At 43.8% G+C, this 22795-nt stretch overlaps 3 protein-coding genes and 1 pseudogene across 4 annotated transcripts; all 4 read left to right on the top strand.

Moving 5' to 3' along the window:
• The first annotated feature begins 632 nt into the window (after positions 1-632).
• LOC102704905 lies at positions 633-4546 on the top strand. 2 transcript variants are annotated; one of them, XM_040526062.1, is made up of 3 exons: positions 633-1488; positions 3210-3284; positions 4228-4546. In XM_040526062.1, exons 1-2 carry the CDS (start codon positions 670-672, stop codon positions 3255-3257), a joined length of 867 nt encoding a protein of 288 aa, XP_040381996.1. In that variant the 5' UTR covers positions 633-669; the 3' UTR covers positions 3258-3284; positions 4228-4546. The 2 variants fall into 2 exon arrangements, with proteins under 2 accessions (XP_040381996.1, XP_006658653.2); XM_006658590.3 differs by having other exon boundaries at positions 4163-4546.
• A 1233-nt stretch (positions 4547-5779) lies between these two features.
• Positions 5780-10218, top strand: LOC102704631 (cysteine-rich receptor-like protein kinase 10). The gene is made up of 7 exons (XM_040525738.1): positions 5780-6699; positions 8067-8207; positions 8293-8423; positions 8509-8719; positions 8803-9040; positions 9405-9555; positions 9677-10218. Exons 1-7 carry the CDS (start codon positions 5862-5864, stop codon positions 10019-10021), a joined length of 2055 nt encoding a protein of 684 aa, XP_040381672.1. The 5' UTR covers positions 5780-5861; the 3' UTR covers positions 10022-10218.
• Positions 10219-11596: 1378 nt separating this feature from the next.
• On the top strand, positions 11597-12738 carry LOC102704352 (probable long-chain-alcohol O-fatty-acyltransferase 5). Its single transcript, XM_040525740.1, has one exon. The coding sequence runs from the start codon at positions 11597-11599 to the stop codon at positions 12641-12643; it is 1047 nt and encodes a 348-aa protein (XP_040381674.1). The 3' UTR covers positions 12644-12738.
• A 7467-nt stretch (positions 12739-20205) lies between these two features.
• On the top strand, positions 20206-22353 carry LOC102715126 (annotated as a pseudogene).
• The last annotated feature ends 442 nt before the right edge of the window (positions 22354-22795 follow it).

Below are 22795 nucleotides of genomic sequence, written 5' to 3'. Positions count from 1 at the left end.
GAATAATATTTCTCTCTTCAGTGAAACATTGAGGTCAGGTCAGCACAGCGATGCACAAACTGCACAGGGGAAGGGAAGGGAGACGTGCCTGTGTGCTCGTTGCCTGCTAGTGCGACCTGCGCCGTCGGGGACGACGCTGCTCCGTCGCTGCCCTTGCGGCGCTGCTCCGGCGCCGTGGGATCCGGCGACTGCGACGGCCTCCTCTTCGGCCTGGGTCAGGCATCGCTGCCACTTCCCCGACCACGGCGACAACGCACCGGCCCAGTTAACCCCCGCCTTGTCCCTCTCCACCGCCGGCCACTCCTCCCTATCCCACCACTCCTCCATCTCCGATCCGACCGCTTCAAGGCCTCCTCCGCCATTGGCTTCTCCTCGCGCCGCCGACGGCGCCGCCGGCGGCCACGCGCTCTTCGAATCGACTCGGAAATATGGGCCGAATTGACACGAATACTTGGGCCAAAATATTTGGCAATACGCTGAGCATCTATGGGCCGAATTGACTTGCACTTTTGGGTCGAATTGATGAGGAGAATTCATACGCAGTTTTGGGCTGAAACTACGCGCACAGTTGGGCTGAATTGACGCAAATATTTGGGCTGAAAGTACTGCCATTGACCCCTGGAGAGGGAAGGGGAAGGGAAGCCCACTCGATTCTCCAAGCCACCGCCGATGGCCGCCGGCGACACCGCCGCTCCGGCGGTGACCAAGATCTCCATCTCCGGCGCGGCCCTCGCCGCGCTCCTCCAGCGCTGCGCGATGGCCAACGGAGGCTGCGACGGCCTCCTCTCCGGCCGCGCCTCGAGCGTCCCGCCCCCGGCTCCTTCCCTCTCCGACTACGACGACCACGCGCCGGCCCAGTCCGCCCCCGCCATGTCCATCTCCATCTCCGGCCATTCATCCCTCTCCCGCCCCTCCACCCTCTCCGACCCCCTCGGTCGCTTCCAGCCCTCCCCCGCTGCCGGCCCCGCCACGATCGGCTTCTTCTCCTCCCGCCGCCGCACCGCTCTCCGCCCCTCCATGCGCGAGCTCTCCCTCGCCCGCTCCCTCTCCAAAGCCCTTGCGCTCAACCACCCCCTCCTTTTCCTCCTCGTCTCCTCCTCCTCCTCCCCCAACCTCTCCACTCACACCTACGACCACCGCGCCTTCCTCCTGATCGACTCCCGCCTCGTCCCGACCTCGCTCGACGTCGCCAATGTCGGCCCCGGCTTTCGGGACCAGTACCACTCCTTTGCCCCCGAGTCTCCGATGCCCTGGCTGCCACTTCCATGGCCCTCACCGTCGGCAGCAGCAGACGGCACGGACACCATTGGGGAGCAGAATGCGGTGGATGGGATGGTGGGCGGGTTTAGGCTAGGGAAGCTGCAGGGGATCATGGGCTCTGCGGCAGCACAGGTGGCGGAGATCGATGGAATGTATGTAGGAATGCTCAGGAGGTTGGAGAAGCTTGCCAGGGAGGTGGAGAAGAGCAATCTCCTTGTTCTTAAGCAGGTTATCTATTGATTTTTGCAGTTTATTAATGTTCATACTATAATGATCCCATTAACTGTTGCAGTTATTTCTAATTGGCTTTTCGCTTGAACTGTCTATTGAAATCCTATGCAAGGTTGAAGTAAGAGAAAATTCCTTGCAGTTAAAGCTAGAATGAATTCTTGCATTTCGGTCGATTTAGGAAACTTCTGTATATCTTGGTCCACTACCACAGTTCCCTAAAATGGACTCACATCAAATGCTGTGGTTTTACAAAAGTTGGTGTTGGATCGCCCAAACTATCCGTTATGCTCTTTGTTTTTTAAATCAACAACTGTGCACACTACTATTGGCAATTGGCTATTGGGACTATCTATTTGATAACTCTTGAAAACTTTCTTCCATTTTTGGTGAGGCATAACTAATAATGTGTCTAGTCTTTGATGGATATAATTATTATATTATCTACTGTATTTTGATGCATATGTTGTTTTTTACATTAACATGCGATGGAAAGAAAATACCTTGCAGTGCTGCTAATGTTCTTTCAAAATAAGCTGATAAGAATTCAGGCGTTGTACTCATATTCACCGTACATCACTGCTAACAATGGGAATTGGGATCAAATCTACTTTGCTTCAATAACAGGAAAGAAAAAGAATTGGAAATGGCAATCTCTATTCCAACACAAATTTACCACAATGTGGTTGCGACTGCAGTTTGGCTTGAGCCTCAGGATCAACTGGCAGGATACCTTAGCTTAGGGGACTCCGAAGGTTGGTGCCTGCGAAAATGACCCGTGCAGGGTATAATCATAAACTTAATCTCTGAGGTGGTGTTGATTGGATTTATGGCAAAATAACACTGGCTGGGCTTCAGGCCTCCATCTTATCTTCTTCATGGCAAGCAAAGGTGGTAGATGATGAGTTGGATAAAGGAGATTAGGAAAAATGGTGGTAGTTGGATTTTTTTTAATATTTGGGACTCTTACATGTAGCTATCTGATTGGTTTATTACATTAACCCTGTTTACACATCTGGTACCCTGTGAATGGTACCCCATAAAGACTTGTTTGGGTGTTAGAACACGAACACATGGCCCATGGGTAAATCACCTTGGCATGGAGGTGGATCACGTTCAACCGCATGGACAATAGCCCTGCAATGGAAAAAGAATTGAAGAATTCTTGGCTCCATTTGGGAGAAGTAAGATTAGGCACATGTCCAATTAAGTTCAGAAACTTCCATAACAATCAACGAATCAATGAGAAAACTACAATGTTGAAAAAAATCCCAACAACGTTTAGCTGTTCAATACAAAGAATTCACGCAAACAATCCTAATACTAGACAGAAACAATAATGACCATCTATGTGCATCTAAATCTACCACAGGGAAAGGTCTGGATTCTACTGGGTTTGGGCTTCCCAAACAAGTCCTAAGCTGGTATTCATGGGGCCCCATACGTTGTGCTTATTTTGTCTTATTTGGTGGATTTCAGGATCTAGAGTACTACAAGCATTTTTCCTCATAGGGAATTCCCTGAATGACTTTTCTGTTGAAGAAAAAATTTTGAGCTTTTTCCCTCTGATTACTGACTATTGTTTCTTTCATCTGCCTTCACAGTTACTGAGTTACTGTGCAACTGTTCACCAGTTATTCATTCATGCCCCTTTGGTCTGTTCTTTTTCCTTTGAAGTTAATTGAACTATCTCATATTTATTTTATTCTCATTTTTTGTAGGAAAACCGGAACCTGCTGCTGAGGTCCAGGTATGCGGGATTGGAATAGCATCAAAGCCTATTTGGTCTTAGCGAGGTATATCCTGGAATTGGGTTCTATTAAACTTATTTCTGTATCTGATACCTTTAATACTTATATATGTTCATTATTAGTTCAGTGTTTCCAAGTTTACTTCCATTTCAGTAATTGAATTTTTCTATAAGACGGGTGCATTCTTTTTGGATTATGTCCGGACTACTCATGCCACGCTTATAAAAGCATGATTTTGTCCAATAACTTTTAACATCAGCATTGCTTAGATAACTTATTCTAAAGTTATATTTTAGCTTTATAATACATAATATTAGTTGATCGCTCTATGCAATTGTCCATAATCAGTCCAACCATCTAAAAGGGCTAGTTTGTGACTGGTTGCTTTTGTTACCATAATTGATCCATTCTGAAGATATCCATATTTTAGGCAGACTACTTCTGTTATTTACCGCACTGACTATCTACTTTCCATAGTTCAATCCAAGGTGGGTTTTGCAAAGTTTGTCCACCCACGATTGTCACTTCTCCTGTACTCGTTACAGTTACCAGGTGTTTTCAGTTCTATTAAGGGTTTGAATCAGTAAAGAATGACATGATCCTGATATTTGAACTTGTCTAATTATGTGCTAGTCATGCAGCTCGTTAGCTATGCCATAAGAGAAGCTCTGCTCCTAATACCACCACACCAACCACAATTGTTCTCTTTGAGATTGATACATGGAAAACCCTGCCGTAGACTGACCATACTGGGATGCACTAAAGAACACTCGTGTGCTCCGCAGCGTGAATGATATGGCTGTTTGCACTAGTTCCGCTGGAAAGCTTTAGTTTAGCGCCACTTCATACCTTGTTTGCATCTTCCGTATACTCTACATGTTAACATGAGTGTGCACTGATCATTGTATTCAAATTATTTGCAGTGTGTATCATAATCAAAAATATATCAGTGCCAGTTTCCACGCTAAAGTCTTGATTGTGGCTTCAGCTTCGCTTAAGCTGGTTCTGAAGGAGGAGGCGAGAATCGTGACTCGTGACCACTTTGTATGGAAGAATCCAAGAAGGTGCATGGTACCGAGGATGAGAACGAGGGAACGCCATGCGGAAAACTGGTGTGGAAATGAAAAACTTATGTCGTCTGGTATGCGATGAAGCAGGTTGAGTTGTCAATTGCGTCACCATCAACACCCTTGTAGTACTATTTCTTCTTTCCTTTGTCATTGTCCATGTTGGCTCGGTCTAGCCTGTTTTGTTTGTTATGACAGCAGCTGTAGCCAAGGTTCGTAATGTCATGATTATCACCGTGGTAATCACGACAATCGGTCGTGCGAGGACATGATATCGATAAACCGCAGTTCGATTTAGAAAATATCACGAGAATTCAAAAATTCTGAAAAAAAAATGGAAGAAAAATTTTAAAAAATTATGGTGATATATCATGATAATCATGATATATTACGTGATTTTTCACAAAAATTATGATTATTGATATCGTGAAAACCAATATAATTATTTCCTTAGATACTATAATTATCATTTTCACCAAAACCGTAACCGTAGTGATAATGGATGCCTATTGTGTGATTGTTACTGAGCGGATTGGCTTCTAAAACCGTAATGATTTTATTCTAAAAATTTGAATTCCACTGTTTTTTTTTTTTTGCAGTTATCGTGATTATTGTCAATAACCATGATATGGCTAGCGCACTTCGTCTTATGAAACATAAGTGGAGTCTTGGCTGCAGTTTCTACTGCAATCTCTGGCTTCATAAAACAGTTTCAAAAGCTGGAAAACATAGCATTTAGACAATTTCAAAGGCTGGAAAACGTAGCATTTTTATATTTTGAGAAGCTGGTTTTTTACCGGCTACTTTTTAGAATGATAAGCTTCCTAAATAGGCCCAATATTGAAAACATGCTTGCTGTTGGACTGTTGTTACTTTGTTCTTTTCTTGCTAATTTCTATGTCCAAAATAAGTGATTACCTGATCATCAATTTTAGACAATGCAGTATTTCCTTCGTCTCAAAATAATTTTATTTTTCACTCACGCAACACATGCCAATACAAAAGCATAAATACTAGGGTACCTTTTAATTTATATTATTGTTACGATTATTCTCTATTTTATCTACTTTCAATGTATTTATTCTCTGCTGACATAAACTTCAATGCAATGGCTACTCAAAGATAAACGTATTCTGTAACAAACAATAAGTGTAAAATTAATCTTATTTAAGACATAGGTAAGAAGCAGTACACAAGTAAAATAATCTCAGTGTTTCTATCCATTTATTTTTTGGTAATAAAAATTGCAATAATTATGCATGTCCCAGTTAAATCTAGCATCTTTCTTCTGAACTCCAAATAATTGGAGTACTTATTTCGGGATAAAATTTTTGACCAGATTGAACGGAGAGGCCGGAATTGGACAAAAATATTAATGATGATGCTATGGCTGGTGAGACTGAGCCAATTCTCGCACGACTCGGAGTCAACCCCCGACGAAAACAAACAGTACAAAAATCTGGAAGCCACCCTGCAGTCCGCAGCCACCTCTTGACCTGTGACTCTTCCGCTTCTTCTCTCCTTTGTGAGCCTTCTCTTCTCCGACGACGACGCCATGCGCGGCGGCTCGCTCCATGGCGTGCTGCTGCCCGTCCTCGTGGTGCTCGCGCTCGCGCTGCCGCTGGCATCAGCCCAGCCGTGGCCGATATGCGGCAGCAACGGCAACTACACGGCGAACAGCACCTACCAGGCCAACCTCAAGCAGCTAGCCGACGAGCTCCGCAAGAACGTCTCCAGCAGTCTCTTCGCAGCCGGCGCCGTTGGCTCCGTGCCGGACGCCGTTTACGCGCTCGCGATCTGCCGCGGCGACGCCAACGCCTCCGCCTGCGCCGACTGCGTCGGCACCATCTTCCAGGACGCGCAGCAGCTGTGCGCCTACGACAAGGAGGTGTCCATCGTCTACGACACCTGCTACCTCCGCTTCTCCAACGTCAACTTCCTCTCCTCCACAGACAACTCCGGCCTGGTGAACCTCTACAACGGCCAGAACGTCACGGGCGAAGACATCGCCCGCTACGACCGCGCGGTCACGGGCCTCCTCAACGCCACCGCGGGGTACGCGGCGGACAACTCGTCCAGGCGGTTCGCGACGGGCGAGCTGGCGGGGTTCAGCGAGCAGTACCCCAAGATCTACGCCATGGAGCAGTGCAGGCCGGACCTGGCGCCGGCGCAGTGCCGGCGGTGCCTCGACGACCTGGTGGGGCAGCTGTGGCAGACGTTCGATCGGAACACCAAGGGCGCCAGGAGCGTCGGCGCGCGGTGCAACATTAGGTTCGAGCTGTACTCGTTCTACACCATCCCTTCCATGCTGAAACTGCAAGCCGAGGCCGTCGCGCCGTCGCCGTCGTCGGCTCCGGCAGGGCAGCCGCCTGCTGTGCCGGGCACCACACAAGGTGAGCAATCCATCTGTTTAATTAGCTTATGCCGTATGACTAGTGGCGCACTATTTAATGATTCATAGAAGCAACTGAACACGAATTACTCTGCTTCCATCTTAATTTTTGCCTCCTGAAAATATCGTACCCCGGTCTCAGTATGATTCGTCGAAGACTTGACGTGTAATAGCTAGACACGTTCTAAGGGAGTACAACTTGTCACGTCTACTAATGAATGGTTTAGACAACAAACGTCAGAATTTTCTACGGCCATGAACTAGAATAATGCCCCGAATTTGCAGGCTTCAGACCGGTTGCTCTCAAGCTAGTTAGCGTATTGCACATCACTACTAGGACTCCGTACTAGTTTAGCACTCGTAGTGTTGTTTGCCCATACAGTTTACCAGGTCAACTTTTTTTACTACCGACACATTTCTTAAAAACATTTTAAATCACAAATCTGGAAATTAGCCTAGACCTCAAGACAAAATGATGCAATATGATAATAGTAATATGTACTTGGTTTCTTTGTCGTTAGTTGCGTAACTTTCAGACCTCCAGTTGCTTGACCGGCTAATTGCTAATTGATTGCAAGGAAAAAGAAGCTTTCATCTTACCCGGAAAATATTTTACACTGTCCTTTCTGATGAGAATCTTGTATCATATAATTTCTCTGTTTCTTTGGGAACAGTTGTCTATCTGCTCATCTTCTGCTTACTGTTCTAGATTCAATTGCCGCTGGCAGCAGCACCGCCACATGTGCAATGCCAATCTAGAAGCTCTGACTTGTAGTCATGTTCATACAGCCATGCAGCTAAAGCAACTTTAGATTGGAAAATTCGTAATTTGTAGTTTAAACTAGATATTGCTAGTTAGATTAGTTAATCTATGCATTTCACTCGAGCAATGGGGGCTAGGGACTAGGGTGGAGCACTAGTCAACAAAGCTCAGTCAGTGTTATGGCCATAATGCATAACAATGATAGGGCAGTGCTGAACTTTCCAATGTGATGTCATGATGCATGATTACCTGTCCAGAATACCATCTTAGACAATAATGGTCTTGCGAAGTGATGGTTTAACTTATCTGAAAGGCCATCCTTGCTAGTTGCTTTTTGCTAGTCAAGTTCCAGACATAAAGGAAAAAAAGAACAAAAGAACTTTCAAATAAACTGCTATTGTTCAACACCAAACGGCAGTTTTTACACAAAGTTTGATTTTTGGAAACAAATATTTCACACAACTTCATCACATGGGAAATTTCAAAGATTCTGCAGTCGCTATCTCACTTTTCATGTGTGAATCCTGGTTTGCTTTCCGCTGACCGTGTCTGAAAATGTTGCCATAACCATACTGCTTTTTTCCATGTGTAAATACCATCTGCAGAGAAAAGGAGAAACGGAGCAGGTAAAATTCTTGCAATTGTAATGCCTATAGTTGCTGCCACACTGGCAGCCACAGTAATTGGATTCTGTCTGTGGAGGAGGAGAAGACCAGCAAAAACACCTCCCCCAGGACCGCTACGATGTGAGTCTTTGAATATCTAAATTCATGTAAAAACGATGAAATGGTTCATTTCTTCTATGTTCACTTCACAATTGATCTATGACAGATGCATCTCGTTCGGAGGAGATCGAAAGTATCGACTCCCTTATTCTTGATCTATCAACACTCCAAATCGCAACAGACAACTTTTCTGAAAATAACAAACTTGGTGAAGGAGGATTTGGTGTTGTTTACAAGGTATTGGCAGATTTTCAGCATTTTTATTGTAACAAATTAAAGCAGAGCATACGTGGATAACAGGTATATATATTCATGTGTGCAGGGTACCCTACCATATGGTCAAGATATAGCAGTAAAGAGGCTCTCACAGAGCTCTCTGCAAGGAATGGGGGAGCTGAAAAATGAGCTGGTGTTGGTTGCCAAACTCCAGCACAAGAATCTTGTCCGGCTGGTCGGTGTCTGTCTGGAAGAGCATGAGAGGATGCTTGTCTATGAATACATGCCCAATAGAAGCTTGGATACCATTCTTTTTGGTGCATTTCCCCCCTTCGCAAGAATTCACAATATGAATTTGCATATGCAATTGCCCTATTAATGCTTCTCATCTCCATTGCAGACTCTGAGAAAAGCAGTTTGCTAGACTGGGGAAGAAGGCTGAAGATAATAAACGGGGTTGCTCGAGGGATGCAGTATCTCCATGAAGATTCCCAGCTGAAGATTGTTCACCGGGACCTCAAGGCAAGCAATGTCCTGCTCGACTCCGATTTCAACCCCAAGATTTCAGACTTCGGCTTGGCGAGGCTCTTTGGAGGCGACCAAACACAGGACGTCACAAATCGCGTCGTCGGAACATAGTAAGCACTTACACAAACATTCAGTCATCCACCAACCATGAGTCCATGACAGAGAACAAAGAGTACGCATGATGAGCAATTGCGAAAGTTTATACCTCATCTTCTCGCTTCTGTGTATACCTATAAGCCAAAATAAATATTTGAATCCTTAAATTTGGAATTGATTTTAGAGTTTTTTCGCTGAAATTTAGTTTTTTAGCATTGACTATTTGACTTTTTTATCGTTAAGAATATGTATATAAAAATTTTATTCATATATTATTTGTCGTTTGCAAACATGTTATTTAGTTTTTTCTTGAAAATGCCAAACAATCCCCCTGTTAATCTTGTTTCTTGTTTCTTTTTTTTTTCCTTGTTGTTGCAGCGGATACATGGCGCCGGAGTACGCAATGCGTGGGCACTACTCCGTCAAGTCGGACGTGTTCAGCTTCGGCGTCCTGATCCTGGAGATCGTCACGGGGAAGAGAAACAGCGGCTCCTACTACAGCGAGCAATCCGGCGATCTCCTCAGCGTCGTGAGCACCCAGCATCTCTCTCACGCGTTCTTCCACGTTGCCTTATCCTTTTAATTTACCTCTCGTGGCGGCAAGCCGGCAACGCATCCAGTGAGTGAAACTGGTAAAATCCGTGGCGCAGATATGGGAGCACTGGACCACGGGAACCATCACGGAGATGGTGGACCGGTCCATGGCCGGCGGCGCCTCGGGGCGGGAGATCGCGAGGTGCATCCACGTCGGGCTTCTCTGCGTGCAGGAGAACCCCGCGAGCAGGCCGACCATGTCGGCCGTGAACGTGATGCTGAGCAGCGGCACGGTGTCGCTGCAGGCCGCGTCCAGGCCGGCGTTCTACATCCGGAAGGGCGGCGACGGCAGCACCGGCACGTACTCGGGCGGGTCGTTCGTGGGCACCCTGCCGTCGTCGGGGAGGTCGGCGCCCATGTCGCCCAACGAGGTGTCCATCACCGAGCTCGAGCCGAGATAAGAAACGTGGCCACGTCTCGGCCTCTCGGTCTCGGAGACCATGTATGCTGTTGTGTAAACGTTGGGAAAAAAAAAACTACGGAGTATAGCAAAAGGGCAATATTTTGCTAGGGTCCTGTTTTGAGGAAAGGAAAACAGAACACTGGAATGAAAACATATTGGGAAAACAAAAGGACAGGAACGAAATGATTGTGATCTTATTAGTTGGCATAGAATTAGAAGGACGTGGTCGTTAACATATGCACCTAACTGTCCCTAGATCTACATATCACTAATCATGTCATTAGAGATTTTGAGATTTTACGTCAGATAACTTCCGGTACATACTTAAAAAAAAAGGATCGAAAAGCACAACGGTTTAGGCCAAGCTCATCCCATCATTGTTGCATCATTTTCAAGGGAATGTTTCCCTTAGTTTGACCTCATTTTTATTTTCTCTGACTAGTATCTCATCAGTATAGATAGCCAAACAGGCCGCTCGGTCTGGGCATGACTAGGCCTGGGCCTGAGATTAGTTGGGCCGGAATAGCCTGATCTACACACCATGACGGTCGGGCCCACTTACTTGTTGCACCAACGGACCATGCATGATTCAATAAGACTCAAGCTATATAGAGCCGGTTCGGAGGAACGAAGGCCCATCATGCTCCTACATGAAGAAAGTCTATGTAACCTCTCTCGTCTCTTTGGTTACTACTTTATATTTTCTTATCTATTTTGACTCCCTAATCTTTGAACCGACCCATGTCGAGGTAGGGACCCAAACCTTATATGGCTATGCTAGGGCTAGGCCAAAAGCTCGTGCTGTGGGTTAGGCCGTCGGGCCTCAGGCTTTTCGGTTTAACTATACTCATGAGCGGCACCAGTATAGGGAAGATGCAAACAAGGAATGAAGTAGCCAAACTAAAGCTTTCCAATGGCACTAGTATCTCATCAGCGGTACTAGTATGTTTTGTATTCAAACTGTCATTCTTATAATTTTCCCGTGTTTTGCATTATGTGTTTTACCGTTTCCTCCGTTTTGTTAGTAGCCCTCCAAAAATAAATTCTTTGGTTGTCCAGATTTGTGTATAAATGTGAAGTTTATTTAACAAAGACATTATATCCTAAACAATCTAAAAATATTTTATTTACATTTCAAAACAGAGGGGTTATAAGATAGTGCTATTTCATTTCGGTGACTGTAGTGCACTTGTGTTGTTGCTCTCTTCGTTGTTTGCCGTTCCCCGGTTGATCAGTTCTAGCTTGAACATTGGGCTGGCTCATTGGCTCAAGGACTGGCACAGGTTTTGTGATTAGTTCAGATTAATGTTGCATATAGTAGGGACCAATCGTATGATTCCGCAGTGTTCATTAGAATATTGATCGATCTCGTAAACTTTCGTAGCCGATTCCACGGTGTGACAGATTGACATTGTACTGAGCAAATTCCCTTTCTTTAATCCTCGTTTGTGATCGGCGATTTGTACAGTGTTTCCATGATTCCATCACCTGTTTGAATCCAGGATCAGATCACCCTGTGCTGCTCGATCCAGATCTCCGGCCCGCAGCCGCGTGCCGTGGTCACCGCGGTGGCATGGCGTCCGAGCTGCGCGCTCTCGCCGCGGTCTCGGCCGCCAGCGCCGCGGCCATGGCCTACGCGCGCTTCGCCACCTCTCGCCTGGCCCCGGGCCTCCCCCGCCTCGGCGCCGTCCTCCCGGTGCTCGCGCTCCTCCCCGTCCTCCCCTTCGCCTTCTCCTCCATCCACCTCCGCACCATCTCCGCCTTCTTCCTCGTCTGGCTCTGCGCCTTCAAGCTCCTGCTCCTCGCCGCGGGGCACGGGCCTCTCCACCCGGCGCTCCCGCTCGTCCGCTTCGTCGCCTGCGCCACGCTGCCCATCAAGGTCATAGACGAGAAGAAGAAGCCCTCGTCCTCCCGGTGCTTCGCTCCGGGGTTCGTGCTGTCCTACGCGGCCAAGGCGGGCGTCTTCGCGGCGCTCGTCTCGCTGAGGTGCTACAGGGAGGCGATGCCGGCGTACGCCGTGGTGGCGTTCGACGGCGCTCACGTGTACCTGATGCTGGAGCTGTTCCTCGCATCCGCCGCGGCGCTCGCGCGCGGGGTGCTCGGCGCGGAGCTGGAGCCGCAGTTCGACCGGCCCTACCTCGCGACGTCGCTCGCGGACTTCTGGGGGCGGCGGTGGAACCTCATGGTCCCCGCCGTGCTCCGCCCGAGCGTGTACCGCCCCGTGCGCGCCCGCCTCGGCGCCGCGGCGGGCGTGGCCGCGGCGTTCCTCGTGTCGGGGCTCATGCACGAGGTCCTGTTCTACTACATCGTACTCGAGCCAGGCACGGGCGAGGTGACCTCGTTCTTCGCCATCCACGGCGCGTGCGTGGCGGCGGAGCGGTGGTGGTGTGCCCGCGGCGGCCCGCGGCCGCCGCGCGCCGTGGCGACGGCGCTGACGATGGCGTTCGTGACGGGCACCGGGTCGTGGCTCTTCTTCGCGCCCGTGACGCGGAGCGGGCTGGACAAGGCCATCGTCGCGGAGTGCGAGGGAGCCGTGGCGTTCCTGGAACAGGCCGCCTGGAAGTGCGGCCGCGCGTTTGGTTCCGTCGTGAAGCTCCGCTCGTCAACCATGTCCATGTAATCAGGGGCTCACTTATCGTTATTCCCTCTAAAACAGGGCGCCGGTGGAGAAATCGTACGAATTTCAATTCAAATTTTTTGAGAAAAGTTGTTGTAGTTTAGGTTGTCAAATGTACGATATTAAGCGATAATCACGTAATATTAGACGATTATCATAGTGGTTTTGGCAGTACACGGTAATCACGATAGTTTTTGATACTTATAATCACAGTTTTGGTACGAAAACTGTCTAATATATGGCGATATACCACCACGAATTTTTTGGTTTTTAATTGTTTTTTTAAAAAATATTCAATTCTCGTGATATTTACCCAACAAAACCGTAACGTATTATTCTCGTGTGCTAGCGACCTGAACGATTATCCGATAATCATCACAATTACCGCAATAAGTGAAACATGCAGGTAATCAGCGGATCGAGCAGCTGTGCCTCTATACGCAGGCTGTAGTTTTGTCATTTTCTATTATTTTTTGCCGAACTCATCCACCATCATCTTTTTGCTCCTGTTTATATCTATAAACCAAATTTTAAATTTTTCATCTTACATTTAAAATTGATTTTGATGTTTTTACGCTGAACCTTATTTTTTAAACTTGGCTTTTAGATCGATAAAAATATAAATAAAAATTTTTATTCTTAAATTATTTTTTTAAAATACGTACCATAGCTCTTTTCATCCAAAAAACAACCAATCGCCCCGGATATCGAAATATATGCGCGGAAACGGGTGGCAACGCGGCTCGCAGTCAACTGTATTCGCGTACAGTACTACTGTAGTACAATTGGTAGGTACTGTTATCGAAATAACTTTGATCACTCATGATTTTTAAATAATTAGATTACAATAAAAGATAGTTTAATAGTCATATTTAGTGTGTAATATGTTTCGACAATATGATATCCATCAAAAATATCTAGATTTAGAAAAGTATTTGAGAAAAGAGGAATATTAATAAAAATTTGAATATAGATAGCGCTTGGTGACAGGTATATAGAAATACAGGGAGTGTTTCTCTAAAACTCCTCGGTCTCATCACTATTCACTTGGCCCTTTTGTTCATCTATTTGTGTTAACGGACAACATTATGGGTTGCAGATATCAGGGCTATGAAGTCCATGGTAAGAGATATCCACTGACAATCATGGACTTGGATCAATATGAAATATCAAGTTAGGGTGAAAACTACTCCTATAAGTATATCATAGGTAAACTGATACATGAGATGTCTTGTAGCCGCAGTTGATGGCCGATTGGCCGGGGAGTATATAAAGAGGCTAAACTCTCATGTGCTATGAGATATTTTTCCAGAATAGGACTGGCATATAACATAAGAAGCATGCAAATGGACAATGCCAATGCGGCAAAGCAGCGATACCTTTTTACTTACAATATGGTCAATAGTATAACAACTGTTATTTATAAAAATTAACAAATCATAGTGAATCTAATAAGTAACTAATATAATAGTTATTTCTTATATTTATCTAGTTCACATCTCTCATGGCTTAGTGAAGTATGCACTGTAGCTAGATACACATTTTTCATGTTTGTCTCTCCTCTTCAATCCCTATAACATGCTCTTAAGTTGATATACTTTGAAATTTACAAACAACTTTGTGTCTAATTTCAAGGTTTTCCTCAACGTAGCCATATGTTATGATCACGGTGCCAGACGCCAAACAAAAATTACCTCAGTTCCAAAGAAACTTTATTTTTAGTCTATCTCATATAGATTTAGACAAACTACAAAGAATAGAATAATGCCATTTATTTTGTTCAAACTTTAATTTATATGTCTCTATTTTCCAAATGCCAGTACATGTATTCCTTACTTTACTAAATCTTAATACAAAAATTACTAAAAAAATAAAATCTTTATGGGCCAACCAGCTAGAAATGAACTCTCTTTTACGACAAAGACAATATAATAGTCTAATTATTAAACAATGGTATTCCGTAGATGACATGACCTAATTGAGCTCAGAAATGCGCCGTGTATCCTGGGTCCTGTGGTGCATTGCATCATGGAGCATGTACTTTGTAACGCCTGCTCATGATCACTAGTACAATTTGCCGAAATGCATGGAGGTCAGGTGGACACACGAGTCACCCACGTTGGTTGGTTGGGCTTCCACGATGTGGCGGCTACCAGACTCGCGTGCGTATGGCCATGGAAAATATATAGATGCAAGTGGTTATTATGTTATCAAATCAACAAGTAGCCACGCCTTTCATCGTGCTAATGCATGCGATCGAGTTGGAATTTTAATTGGTTAGTGTAGCAGGAGTAAAATTGCAAGGGCGTATCGGGCTCCCGAAAAATTGCTGCTTCAGTATATGCATGATATGCAATTTTGCCACTATGAAAAACTCACAGTATTCAGTAGCTACAAGGGCCGTTTTGAGCGCAGTAATGAAAACATTCACGGAATAATACATTGGTAATATAGTACCACTCCATCTTTTCACTTATACATATGTTTATATGTTTATAAGTCATTTCTAACCTTAAATTCTGAAATTGATTTCTAGTTTTTCCATTGCAGTTTATTTTTCCGTCTTTTCTTTTAGATTGCTAAGAACCTACATATATATAATTTTTTCATAAATTATTTTTTGTTATGAATATATTATTTCGTTTTCCTTACAAAAGCCAAAAGATGACCTTATATGTCTACGGAACTTACCGTTTAGATAATAAATCTATATATATCTATGAGAATGATTGTTTGGCTTTTTTAAGGAAAAACCAAATGGCATGAAAAATAATTTTTGAATAAGAATTTTATGTATGTATTCTTAGCCATCTAAAAGTCAAGACGGAAAACTAAACTATAACGAAAAATCCTAATATAAACTTTAAATTTAAAATAGAAAATTAAATTTTGGCTTACATACGAGAAAGAAAAAGATGAGGCCGCATGCAAGTACTTTATTGGTACACTGGAAAAAAAATCATGTCTCCAGGACAAATAGCAAAGAAATGTGGTCCTATCTCGGTGAGATCAAATTTTAACGACATGCTACCTCCGTTCCAAAAACTTAACTCAATTTAGATTTGGATATCGTCTTCGATATGTCATTTTGACCAATAATATATAGTAGTATAAAAATATATTATTTTACCTAAAAATGGTTATGCGATACTTATATGATCAGTGTTTTTGATATTTTTTATTAGCATTATTTTAAAGATAGCTATATTTTTGAAACAGATGTATTTAATCAATACAAATTTAGTGAAATTCGGATGTGTCACTGACCATGGTTGGGCTTGTATTAGGCATCGATCATTCGCGGACGTGTGCTTGTGATGTTGTGTGTATCGTATAATCGTGATTTTTTTTATAACATACATTAAAAGAAGAATACACATTATTTTTGTAAGAAGATTTCTATCTAAATATAGTGATTAAATATGCCTATCCATGTAGACTGTATTTAGATTAGAACAGGTCTACTTGCTGGTTATTAATTTTGAAATTAAATTAATAATATAAACAATTGATAATACAAGGTGAGTACAACATCATATATTTATCAATTCCAAATGGATTTGTGAAATCTATAGGAAAAACAGAAAATGAGACTCCATATCTAATACAACCTGTTCAAAATGGCACCATCTACAACTTTAATACGAGTTCATGTTGGTCATGACTTTCTAATCATTAAAGAATCATGAAACAAAGATGTATACTAAATTGTGGCATCGCGTACAAACTCAGTGCTTATTTATTTTGAAACGTAAAAATAGTATTCACAAAACCAATAATAACTTAGAAACCACGTGTCTTTTTGTGTACTATTTTTAAAATTTTGAAGTACTAAAAATAAAAATCAAATTGTTTCTTTTGAAATACAGTACAAATTTAAAAGATCAAAACACATATATAGTCACCGCAACAAAGACACATATCATACCCTTTTAGCACCGTAACAGGCTGAGCTGACATATCTTAAAATTGATGAAGTCATCATGTATGTTATTATTGATCGGTACGTCGGCTACAACTAAATATTGCATAAAGTAATCTAACCTGTTAAACCGCACACACTTCAAAGAAAAAAAAATCAAACTATTTATTTTATGGTACTCCATAATTTTTTATGTATATAACACTGTACAATGTAAATAGTCCATACGAATGAAATTAATGGTATATGTCAACCATATATAGAACAGACCCGGAAATTGATGAGACGTTCGGTTCGCTAAAAACAATGCGTGCAGGCATGCACCGAAAGAGACGGAAGGAAATGGTATATCTTAATAGGAGTATATTGTTTAGGCAGTGGCTCACTAACCAGTTTCCACACACAAAACAAACTGCATAGACCGCCACCAGCAGCAAGTTGCACCATTGGCCGCCCGTGGGTTTTCCCTTCTCTGCTGCTGTGTCGTCTTGTCCCGACGAGGGGCTGCATACGCATGAAGAAGGTAAGGATGGAGGATGCAAGTGACGAAGGCAGATTAATGTGGGCATAAGGCTATGTTTTTTTTAATGAATGATGAGATATTTATCTGATTTTAGATAGCTATTTAATAGTATATATTATGACATTAATTACTACAAAATTAAAATATATTATATAAAGATCAGATGATAAACTTTTATATAAAAGTTATTTAAAAAATACTTTGTTTAATAGTTTGTGAAGTATGCATGCAAAAAACCAAGAAATAATATAAAAAAATAGTGAAAACCAAGTGGAGAACGGGAGATCAGGATAGGCAGCCAGAGGCAGATTTGGAGTCAACAGCTAAGCAAGCCAGATATATATCGAAGCATATAGGTTAAGAGGATGGATTGAGTCCACTAATTAATCATGGGAATGCAGAGAAAGCGAACCAAAAAGCAGAGTTTCGAGACATGGTGCGTGGCAGAGCAAGCGCACTGCACATATACATTTTTGTGGGGGCTTGACCATAATATATAAGCACATTTGCTAATTCGGAGCGACTCATGCGAGTGGTAAAGATAAGGGGGATGAAGCCAGCTCTCTTAACAAATGCTAGTTGCAATGATGAAAAAACAACAACGAAAGTAATATCCAAACAGAAATTAATGGTAAATATTTCGATATTTTCAGCATATATACGTATATTCCATAACTTCGCTATATGGCAACAGTACAAGCGACTGCGATTTTCTATTTACATTAATTCAGATACGTGATACATTTCGGCAGGATTAATTCATCCATACTAAAATATAATTAATACGATATATATATATATATATATATATATATGTCAATATAAATGCAAAGACTAAAAAAATAAAATACGATGAAAAAATTCTCAAAATAAATTTAAAATTTAAAGTTTGATTTATAAGTATAAACATAAGCGAAAAGAATAAACGAAAAGATGATATTGTTCATATTTAACCTACATCACTATACTTGTAGAAAACTATAGAGACTAAAATGCTTTTTGCTTTTACCAACCTCAATGCATTTATTCACTGCCTTTTAAAATTATAATACATTTGTCTACTACTTTACCAAGCTTCAATGGCTTATGTTTCTGCATGAACCAAAATTTGTTTTCTGAATCTTAATTTATGAGTTGATTTTAGAATTATTTTATTATAGTTTTACTTTCTAGACTTAATTATTTTAGTTCCATAAGAATATGCACCCATAAATTATTCTTTAATGGTTAATAAACCATTTCTCTCCTGCTTTATTTCAGCGAAATAATGAGGCTCGGACAAACAACACGAGCCAAAGATGAATAGCCTCATCATTTTGCTTTTTCTTATGCTTATAAGCTAAAATTTAAATTTTCGACATTAAATTTTTAATTGATTTTGGAGTTTTTTTTTGTTGTAACTTATTTTTCAGTATTTGCTTTCAGATTGCTAAGAGCATATATATAAAAAAGTTTTGTTCTATCATTTATTTTTTGTTTATAATATGCTAATGATCACCCCTAAAATCTTTTTGGGATGAAGGTAGTATGTTATATCTAGAATCATGAAAAAATATCTCCCCTCCCATAAATCTATGCCAAATCATGCAAAAACATACTTTCACGTCATATAGTAACGAACAAAACAAAACAAATTGCACCGTGAAATTGTCAATTCTATATCCATCCCTCTACTTCCAGGTTTTTTGTCTGTATGTTTACGATATTCACCAACTTGTTTAATTTATTGTTGTTTTTTTAATTTCTCTATTAGTGTCGTTACTCGTAATACCTTGAATAGTTATTTGATTTTTTATAGTTATTTTCCTCTACCAGTGCTACTTAGGGATGACAATTTTCCCTATAGGGCCATGAGCCCCGCTCCGACAGGGGCGGAGAGCATTTTAGCCCCACGGGAACTCGGGGTCGGGACTGAGGAAAGGTTTAGATCCATGGGGACCCGAGGAGGTATACTGAACTATAAAAACTAGAGGAATTAAAAGGCCAATACAACTAAAAATCCCATTCAAATACCAAACCCTAACAGGCTAACACTGGTTACACTGCTCTCTCTCACACACCCTCCCACCCAGTCACCCCTTCATTCGCTGGAGCAGGCGGTGGCAACGGCGGCACGATGGCATGGTGGTGGGGCGACCCGTGGTGACTGGCAGCGGGCGCAGCGGCGGGGTGAGGTGACTGACGACGGGGCGGGGCAGGGCGGCCGACGGTGAGCACGGTGGCGGGGCGGTGACCTGGTGGCGCGGCGACGGCGAGTTCCTCGCTTGCAACCCACTCTCCTTTCTCCGTGCTGTTTTTGCAGGCGCCAAGGCCCGTTCGGGGACAGGGACCCAGCAGAGTCGGGGCCGTGGAAGAAATCAGCTCCGATTTCAATTTCAGCGCCGATGTCGGGGGAGAAATTGTGGGCTCGAGCTGGGGTCGTTGTTGTCCAACCCAGCCCTAAGTCATCCTGTTGCCAACCCTAGCGCCACTTTTATTTTCTTAGAGTTACTTATTATAATATGCCGTGAAATTAATTTTCTTAGTAAGCTAATATAGTGATTAATTAAATAAAGTAATTTCAGTATTTACTTGGAGTACAAATTCAGCAACATGTACTCTGTCAGAAAGGCCTCTCCTAATCTGACAGTGCGGGTACCTAAAAATAACCCTTTTAAATATATTTGATTCTGGAATTATTTTGTTACATATTCTGATGGTTAAGGAAAATAAAAACGCATATCATAAAAAAAACTGAAAAAAAACCACTAGTACTGGATGCATGCACTGGTTAAGCCCAACTGCCCAACACAAACCTGTTCATCAGTCGTGCTAGTAGTGCTGTGGTTATGTCACCATATCTTGGTTGCTAGTCGTGGCGTGCCAAAGAATTTCCCCCATCTTCTTCCTCGCCTGCCTGGCCCATTGCAAATTGAACAGGCTACACCGGGCCACTAGCACGACGCACAAACATCCACTAGTTGTCCATCATCGATCCTTGCTGTTTGCTCGCTATAAATTCCACGCCGCGCTCGTCGTCCAACCCTCGTCAAAATCTACCCTGATCTGCTCGCTCCCTCGGCCACTCGTCTTCGCCACGGCTCGCAGTGGCACAAATTAAGCTAGAGCCCGCAGGCGGGCATGGCGCTCGCTCATCTCGCTCGCCTCCTCCTCCTTGCCGCCGCATTGCCTCTGCTCTTCGTCTCCCGTGCAGCAGGTAAACTCACAAATAAGCCCTCGTTCGCTTTGCGCAGCGTGCGTGCAGCTGCAGCTAGCTCTGCATCAGCGGCGGCAGTGACGACGTACGTCGTGTGTGTGTGTGTGTTTGCTTTTGCACTGCAGATGCGGGCGAGGTGGGCGTGTGCTACGGGAGGGACGGGAACGACCTGATGGACCCGTCGGCCGTGGTGAACCTTCTCAAGGCGAATGGCATCACCATGGTGAGGATCTACGACACCAACCCGACCGTGCCCAGAGCGCTGGCCAACCAAAACATCAAGGTGATGGTGGCGCTGTCCAACAGCGACCTGGCTTCCGGCGCCGGCCAGGACGAGGCCAGCGCACTCGACTGGGTGAACAGCAACATCGTGCCGTACTACCCGGGCACACAGATCAACGGCGTCGCCGTGGGCAACGAGGTGTTCCAGCAAGCACCTGACCTGACCTCGCGGCTATTGCCGGCCATGAGGAATGTGCAGGCGGCGCTGGCAAGGCTGGGCCTCGCCGATGCTATAAAGGTTTCAACACCGATTAGTTTCGACTCGGTCAATGTGTCTCTCTCACCATCCACAGGTGTGTTCCAAGACGACATCGCGCAGTCGGTGATGAGGCCTATGATCGACTTCTTGCATCAGACTGACTCATACCTCATGGTTAATTTCTATCCATACATTGCCTATGCTAACTCTAATGGCAAAATCCCCCTCGATTATGCTACATTTAGCCCTAACGCGGCTGGTGTGGTCGATCCGTGGACTAGCGTCACGTACTATAGTCTCTTCGACGCCCAGTTAGACGCTGTTTATTCTACTATATAACAGGTTTTGCGTGCTAGCACGAGGGCTGCAATGGCCGTGCGAGGGGGCGGTCACAAACCAAGGGTACCCATCACATGTACGCAATGCCGCCCGAAACGAGTGGTGCCCGTCAAATGTTCGGAATGTGGGTACCCCTCCGGTGGTCATCTCTCCATGTTGGCCACACAAGCTGACGCTAAAGAGGACGTGGCTACAAAAGCCAACGCGCAAGCATTCAACAATGGTATTATCAGACGAGCATTGTTCGAAGCCCCTCGTATGTCTGATGTATCTGTGTACATCTTTGCTCTTTTTAATGAGAACGAGAAGGATGGTGCCTCCATAGAACGCAACTTTGGTCTATTCTATCCAGACGGAACTAAGGTTTATGAGGTTGACTTTCACGGCGGCGGCGGTAGTCATGGTTGTCCCACCAAGGTGACTTGGTGCGTAGCGAATCCTGTTGTTGGGAATGTTCAGCTCAAGCTGCGTTGGACTAGGCATGCAATAACGGTGCGGACTGCAGTGCAATCCAACAGGGCAAAGTGTGCTATGCACCAAACACCTTGGTCGCACATGCATCTTATGCGTTCAATGACTACTACCAGAGCAAGAACCAGGCTAGTGGTACGTGCAACTTCAACGGTGCTGCTTCCATTGTCTACAAGCCTTCATCAAGTAAGTTTTTGCTCCATCCCCTTTTTTAAGTGTTTAGAGTATAGTCATTTTCTGCATTAATTTCTTATGTATTCACTATTTGTTCACCGAAATGCATCCAGGCATCTGCGACCCTAACCCGAGCTGGTGCGTTGCGAAGCCAGAGGTCGGGGATGCATAGCTACAGAATGCACTAGACTATGCATGCGGCACCTGCGCGGACTGTAGCGCCATCCAGCAGGGAGCGCAATGCTTTGACCCCAACACCAAGGTAGCGCACGCGACCTACGCATTCAACGACTATTACCAGACCGCAGGAAGGGCCAATGGCTTGTGTGACTTTAACGGTGCTGCCTCCATTGTCTACCAGCAACCAAGTGAGTTCATGCTTATTTTGCATTACATTCTATTAATAAATCCTGTGCCACAAATATTTTATATTTATCTAAATTAAAATTTGTACACTTTTATTCCAAGTGAGAGTATATAAGTAAACTATTCTCACAAGTGTTTGTTCTAATCATATTTACAGATATTGGAAATTGCGTACTTCCACCAAACAACGTTTGATTCTGAAGAGTCTCCACACAATACCCACCATAAACTAACAAACCAGCAGGTCGGCAGGGAGGATGGGGTTGAAGAATAAGTCCATATTTTTGGGCAAATAAAAATAAGGATGGCGATGTATTTCTGGTTTGGTAACTAAATGTATCGTTCACTACTGTTGAAAATAATCAAACTCCAAAGCTACTCGTTCCAGAGTATACATCGAACATTTGGTGCAATGAAATGCACGGCATTGCAAATAGACTCATACACCCTAGGACCAGTGTTTGCCGTCTCCCTTCATTGAACATACTCCGGTCGACTGATGTGTGATGACTGATTGAAAATGCTGGGTTCCCCCTTGTTGAAATTGACGTGGGGGGGGTTGTTTTTTGGTTTTTTTTACTTCTATCTTTTGGTTTTTTCAGACATATTTACAAACAAAACATAATATACAAATAAAACTATTATATATGTGTGTGTAAAACCATAAGTGTTTTGATCCTGTT

The sequence above is a fragment of the Oryza brachyantha genome, chromosome 7 (assembly GCF_000231095.2).
Source record: "Oryza brachyantha chromosome 7, ObraRS2, whole genome shotgun sequence".
Classification (NCBI taxonomy): Eukaryota; Viridiplantae; Streptophyta; class Magnoliopsida; order Poales; family Poaceae; genus Oryza; species Oryza brachyantha.
This window is presented reverse-complemented; position numbering and strand designations above follow the sequence as displayed.

Bases quoted from the DNA above. Each gene is read 5' to 3' on its own strand.
- LOC102704905 (XM_040526062.1), top strand. From the start codon at position 670: ATGGCCGCCGGCGACACCGCCGCTCCGGCGGTGACCAAGATCTCCATC. The intron at 1,489-3,209 runs GTTATCTATTGA...CATTTTTTGTAG, and splicing joins ATCTCCTTGTTCTTAAGCAG to GAAAACCGGAACCTGCTGCT.
- LOC102704631 (XM_040525738.1), top strand. From the start codon at position 5,862: ATGCGCGGCGGCTCGCTCCATGGCGTGCTGCTGCCCGTCCTCGTGGTG. The intron at 6,700-8,066 runs GTGAGCAATCCA...TACCATCTGCAG, and splicing joins TGTGCCGGGCACCACACAAG to AGAAAAGGAGAAACGGAGCA. The intron at 8,720-8,802 runs GTGCATTTCCCC...TCTCCATTGCAG, and splicing joins CTTGGATACCATTCTTTTTG to ACTCTGAGAAAAGCAGTTTG.
- LOC102704352 (XM_040525740.1), top strand. From the start codon at position 11,597: ATGGCGTCCGAGCTGCGCGCTCTCGCCGCGGTCTCGGCCGCCAGCGCC.